This window comes from Akebia trifoliata, chromosome 3 (assembly GCF_017979445.1).
Source record: "Akebia trifoliata isolate Shusen 1 chromosome 3, ASM1797944v1, whole genome shotgun sequence".
NCBI lineage: Eukaryota > Viridiplantae > Streptophyta > Magnoliopsida > Ranunculales > Lardizabalaceae > Akebia > Akebia trifoliata.
In genome coordinates, this window is record NC_141377.1 from 36440992 (window position 1) to 36448004 (window position 7013).

General features: G+C 31.4%; 1 protein-coding gene across 1 annotated transcript; it reads right to left on the reverse strand.

Annotated features, from left to right (window-relative positions):
* Positions 1-4573: 4573 nt before the first annotated feature.
* Positions 4574-5456, reverse strand: LOC147406670 (putative calcium-binding protein CML44). Its single transcript, XM_086434813.1, has one exon. It carries the CDS (start codon positions 5371-5373, stop codon positions 4906-4908), a length of 468 nt encoding a protein of 155 aa, XP_086290939.1. The 5' UTR covers positions 5374-5456; the 3' UTR covers positions 4574-4905.
* Between the last annotated feature and the right edge of the window lie 1557 nt (positions 5457-7013).

Here is a 7013-nt window from a genome sequence, read left to right on the forward strand (position 1 = left end):
TGCCAACTAACTTAGTTGGTAAAGTCTTTGGGTGATGATACCAAAGATCTGAGTTCAAATCCCGTTAGTACTGATTATTAAATTTATTAAAAATAAGCTTACCAATAAAAAAATAAAAGAAAGAATAAGATTATGATTACGATGATGATGATGAAATAGTGTAATATTTAATTTAATTTTTTTTTTTGGGAGTACAATCATAATAGAGTACCAGGAATCCACAATTATTGAGTCCTTTTGATATTTCATCCTAAGAAATACTTTACTGGTGATAGATTACCAATTGATTAAAGATACCCATCATAACAACTACAAATTGGGATTTCTCCCCTAAATTATGTGGAGTTGAAAAAGATTTTCTAGATAATTCTATTGTTAATTTCAATTTTAGAATCTTTGAAAGATTCATCTAGAATTTTCTAGACCAATTGTAAGGCATTCAACACTTTTAACATTATAAGATCTTTATTAGAGAATCTTAAAATATTCTATATATTCTTAAAAGAGACAATATAAATCCACGTGGTAAATAGTACGTGACTGATGTGGCAAGCGGATAAAACCACAGATCTTTTTTCTAGGGATACACAAGGAAAAGATCTACGGTTCCCTGCCCTTGCCATGTCAGCCATGTCAATTTATCATTAGTCTTCTTAAAAAAAAAAATACAATAAATCATTCAACTCTTTTGAAGAGGAGATTACTAAAATGTCCTAGTTATTAGTCAGTCACTAATGAAATCATATCTTATTTTAGAGGGGTAATTTAGACATACCCATCCACATTTTGGTGAATAATTGAGATACCCCTGTTTTTTTTTTACCATAAGACATGTCACTACCCCTTGACTTTGATCTTCTTTTATAGAATAATGAAAAATAACTTAAATAACCTTATCTTCAACCTCTAGCAAAAAAAAAAAACTGATTTGTCATCTCAAAATAATCAACTTCAAGCTCTTCTACCTCTATTATCAAATTATTTTTAAACTATTCAACCTCATCTTCAGTCCATCCTTTTGAAGTTGACCTATAATCACAAAATTCTCTAATTTATTTTTCAAAAATTTATAAAATTCTCCAAATAAAGGATGAGCCAACTAAATCGGTTAATCAACAATTTAATTGGTGATTTATCCATTTGTCGTGAATATTGTAATCCTTTCATGGTTTTTAAACTTGATATTGCGTCTTGTCTCGTTCAGCTTCGATACCGAGTCGTCTCAGACGAGTTTTCCGATACGTTTGAGCGTCTCGTGAGATAACTCAAAAAATTGAACGTGAGATGTAAAACTCGGTCAAAAAATGACTTTATGAGTTGGTCTTGTTCAGCTCTGATACCGAGTTAACTAGGGCGATACGTCTTAGTCTCGGACAAGTTTAAAAACCACGAACCCTCTTTACCCTTCACCCAGAAAAAAAATTCTTCAGAATTCAAATATCATGAACAAGTTAGGATTTCTAAGGAGGTTGAAAATGATAAGTTTAATAAGTAACCTAAAAACATCATTTGTTTATTCTCCAAAAAACAAAAATTTGGATTCTTGTATGAAACTTTCCCAAAGTGAACCCTCTATTGAATATTTAATTTGATCTTTGTTACTATGAGATTGCCTTAATTCCTTGCAATGTCTTTTACTTCTCCAAAAATCATATCTTTTTCTTGAGGCTAAAAGGTTGAAGTAGATGAAATCTTAAGGTTGAATATGAGAGAAAATATTTTACTTTCTTGGATACAAGTTGAAGATAAGGTCATTTGAGTCATTTTCATTAATCTATCAGAGTTGACTGAGGTCAATGAGAGCATGATCAGTTTGAAAACAGGGGTATAATCAGCTTGGGTGGTGCTATTTGCACACACCTAAAATGCTCAATGTACCTATTTATTGTACACACCTAAAAAATTGGTTTTTTTCTTTTCTTTGTTTGCATGCACTTAATCTAACATTTTTTTTTTGTGTGTTCTCAATGCACCCACCCTACCGAACAACCTCCTCCTTCTTCCTCTCTCTCTCTCTCTCTCTCTCTACACACACACACACACACACAATCTTCTTTGTTGCATCTAAAAAAATTTCAACAAGAGTTCTGAGCTTTGATTTTATCTTTTTGTTATCCTAATACCTCAAAATTAAATCAAATCAAAGTCATTCATATGATAAAATTGTGTGTGAAATTTTCAATTTGACATGTTAGAATCGAATCATTTTTACAATGTTTGGTAGGTACCTACTGATCTTATACAAAGAGATTCAATATTGGCTTACTAATCACAAAGATTTGCATAAGAAAATTTTGTTAGATAAGTACTTGCTTAATCTATATTGTAATGTTTACAAAAGGGTAGATCATAAAATATCCTTTTTTTTTTTTTTTTTAATACATTGAATGAGTATTTGAATATTCTAAAGTTATGTTTGGTAACACTTTTGAAGTCTGAAGTCTGAAATTAGAAATCAGACTTTAGAAATTTCATCCAGCATCCCTTTATCATTGGTTCAAAACTTCTAAAATTTGATTTTGAAATCTGAAATCTGAATAAAAACAAACGAAAATAAAACTTCTAAAGTTTAAATTTTAAAAGTGGACCACCTCCATTTAGACTTCAAAAGTATTACCAAACACACACAAAATGAATGAATGGGCCACCCAATCAATTTATTTTTTTCAAAGACGTAAAAGACGGTTAGAAATTGAAAGTAGGAAGTTCATATGGAAAGCCACTTGGCCAATGGTCATCTGGTCCCCAAAGTCAACTTCTTGGATGGTGAGCACATCTTTGTCAACTTTACCACCCTCATGGAAAATGCCAAACCACATGTATCATACATGACTGACCTCTTGAATAAGTCTGGGCATTCATCTTGTGTTTCAAACTTGCAGATTATCTGCTCAAATCGTGGGGGTCAAGTTAACTTGTTGATTAAAATTAATATAAATAGATAAAAATGTAAGAAAAATCAATTTTAAATGAAAATATTCCTAGAAATATGAGAAATTTTTTGATTTAGTTTCGGTAGAATTAATAAGTTGAGACTGTAAGAGTGTATACAAACATAAAGTAGGTGAGATAGGTTTTCACTTGAATCAAATTAATGGTTGTTTGATTTTTATTATTTTTTTGACAATGAAAATTGAATGATTAATGTAACAGATGGGAAAGAGGATCAATTAATGGTCGTTTGACTTTGTTGCTTCGTTGACAATGAAAATTCATAGATTAATGTAAGAGATGAGAGAGAGAATCAAAATCCTCGATTTATTTCCAATGATTACGAAACCTATTATTTTTTAGGGAAATTACTTAAGGGACCCTAACAAAGTGAGTTCTTTTTAATTAGTCCCTAAGTTTTAGGGCCTCTCTTAATAATCTATTTAGTAAAAACTTTTACTTTTAATCAGCCCCTAACCCCATTTCCCATATTTCTCACGATTGAATATTTTAATTGTTTGAACAGACCATTGTCATAATTTTTTTATAGATTTTTGGTATTTCAATCGAGTTTCAGAGATTTCATTCTATCAAAAATGATTTAAGAAGGAAGAAAAAGTTATTTTTAATGATTTTTTTCAAACAATTTAAAGATGTGTGTAAAAATTTAGAATTTTTTACGTTTTTGTAAAGATGAAAATCGATCAAGAATGGTTCTTTTGGTTTGAAATCATCTTAACAAGCTGTTATCTCAAGTTTTTAGCCGATCTTTTCATATATTTTAGTTGGAAAAACTCGAAAATAGGTAGATTTTACCAATTTGAGTTCACCACTTTTTATTGTCGAGTTTGACAATAAATAAAAAATGGTGAACTCGACAATAAATAAATGGTTGTGAGTTTGACAATAAAAGTTTTAAACTCGACAATAAATAAAAAGCGGTGAACTTAATAATAAAAAATGGTGAACTCAACGCTAAATAAAAAACGGTGAGCTCACCAATTATGAGGGACCATTAAGAAATAAAAAATTTACTAAATGGACTATCAAGCCACTGCCCAAAACTTAAGGACTATTTAGAAATAAATCCCTCCACTAGCATCTTTTAGGTAATTTTCCCTTATTTTTAGTCAACTTACTAAGTGGCTTAAAGTCACTAACCTTCGTGCCAATCATTGCTTTAAATCCATTGACGATCTAATTGAGTTCGATTGGATTATGTAATTAGATTGGTTCAATTGATGAATCAAGGATTTTTATTTTATTTTATTTCATGAGTAAGCTGGACTTGAACCCATGACCTCAAAGTTATTTTGCAATGTGTCAAACCAACTGAGCTATGGATCTAAGCCCATAATTCATTGATTTTTGCGAACATTATATATACCCTTATAAATATTAATAAAGGTGTTTGAGAGTGATTTTGAAATTTCCTTCTTAATTTCCGTGAATATTTGAGATGCCCATATGTTTTAAACTGATGATATAGCCCCTCTCCCCCAACTTGAGACATCTCTCAAAAACCCAAAAAACAAAAAAAATGATCTAAATGCCTTGATAGGTATTTTAGTCATTTTATTTCGAATAAACAAATCGGATTCCTCCACTCCACTCGAGATCAATTATATCAAAATGAATGATAGAGTTGAAAATAGATCGATTTACTTGTAAACGATAATTAATAAGATTAGGCTCTATTAATATCTTCTTCTTTCCTTAAGTTTTCATAAATAATGATGGAATTAAATCTTGTGAAATTCTGCTATCTTTTCAACAAAATTTATAAAGCTGATATTGACACACACCAACCTTAGGACATAAAAGGGGGAGAAAATTTGAAGTGGGGAAGAAAGGAAGCATATAGCTAGTGAACTATGATTATAGTAATTTTCTTTAGGAACACATCAAAAGACAATTATTACAAAGATATATATAATCCCTCTAACTCTAATTCAAAATGTTCGACGAAAAGTCTCAACTAATTGTCAACAACATCATGTTCTTGAATTCTTTGAAATCCAGCACTCCATCTGAATTCGTATCGAATTCGAGTATCATCCTCTTACAATCTCCTCCACTCTTCTCTTCCCAAAGTCCTAATCTCATCAACACACTTTGAAGCTCATCACAAGAAATGAACCCGTCGTCGTTCAAATCGAACACCTTAAAAGCCTCAATAAGATCCCTCTCCTCATCACCATATTCCTCCTCACCCTCGATACCGTTGTCCTTCCGATTCTTGCATATTGATTCATAGAAAAAAATAAATTCTTGCAAGTCAAGGCTCTTACATCCCACGATCGCTTCGAGCTCGTCTAGCTCGGTTTGGACACCAATCTTGTCTAGAAACCAACTTAGCTCATTGAGGCTTACGTGCCCATCCCCATCTCGATCGAGCTTCTCAAATATCCTATGCAATTCATTGGTTTCAAGGAAGCACATATTATACGAATCATCAGAATTTTATTTAGATATTCGATGTTCAGTACTTCGACACATTAGACTTATAAGGAGTTGGGGTATATATATATATATAATGAGAGAGTGATTGTGAAATTTAATAGAAATTTCTTCCTTTTTTTCTATTAGGAATTGTACAAAGAAAGAAGATTCAAATGAAAAAGAGTTGAATTTGTGAGGGAAATTTCATGGAAAGAGCATTTATGGAAGATTTTGGAGGTATTGGGAATTTTCAATTGCAATCAACTTCATTACGTTTGTATTTTGTAACGCTCACCTACTATCTTTGGTTTGGGGCTCTTTTATATGCCAAGTGGCACTCTTATGTTCCATGGTTTTGAATCTTGTATGATGTCGAGATGACTCGATATTATTCAAGAACAAGTGAGATATTCAATGTGATATTGTCCGGCACAGTATCTCATTTGATATAAATTGGCATGGCTCGTGTGATATTTTGAAAATCTCGGTCGAGTCAGTAAAACTTAGTCAAGTCAATTGGATTTTTGCATTTTTGATTAAAATAATTAATTTATTTTATAATTTAAATGTTTATTATCTAAATATAAAATATGATTTTGGGATTAAATATCTTCTAATCCACCTTATTTTATAATAAAAAACTATAATTATTTATATATAAATTATATTAATAAATAATTAAACCGAGTTAAATGATTTATTTGGTGAGAGATGAGATGACTCAAACAAGTCAACTCAGTATGACCATGAATGTTTTGCTAAATGTTTTTAAAGTTAAAACCTAACACCACTTGAATTAGGGCTGTCAATGGTTTATATCCGACCTGAAATTTGATCCGTATTTGATTCTTAACAAGGATCCGATTAGATAATCTACCGGATTGGATTGGATTGGATTGGATCCTAATATTGAGATCCTTTAAAATTAACTCGACAAAGGTCTAATCCAACCTTATTGAATTGGTCCCAAATCAACCTAATCCGATCTGGACCCGATCCATTGACAGCTCTAATTTGGATGTTCATGGAGTTTTGTCAATTTGGAATAGACAACAAAATGAATATTAGTATTAATATATTAATAATTATTTTAATTTAAATTATATATAATTCGATCAATGTAAACTGAGTTAAATGGATTGTCTCATTCAAGACGACTTGGTCTTGTCCATGGATGAGACGATACGTCAAACCGAGCTTTTGAAACCATGAATAGAGGTGATTCTAGATGTAATTGAACGGAGAAAATTAGGAAAAATGATTCATTTAGCCAATCCTAATTCTTTGGAATATTTGGGTTTGATGATGATGCAATTCAGTGGAGAATAACTCACTATAAGTCGAGTCGATTCGGCTGAGCTCATGAAATTTTGCAACTATTTAGCCCATTGACGACGACCCTAGGACACCACACCTCTTCGAGACAGGACTAGGGTTCATTCAAGATTTCAAGTCCTGCAGCAAGGGAACCCAAATTATAAACTCCCATAATCATGACAAAGAACGTATCTCGATGATAGCAATATGTATCCCTAAGATAAAATTTTGACCGACCATTGTTTTTCATGCTTTAATATTACCGATTTTGCATTTTTTTTTCAACACGTCATTTTCATGAGTTCGTGATCCGTATATAATAT

What these genes read in the sequence shown, in the direction of transcription:
- LOC147406670 (XM_086434813.1), bottom strand. Translation starts at nt 5,373, where the DNA reads ATGTGCTTCCTTGAAACCAATGAATTGCATAGGATATTTGAGAAGCTC.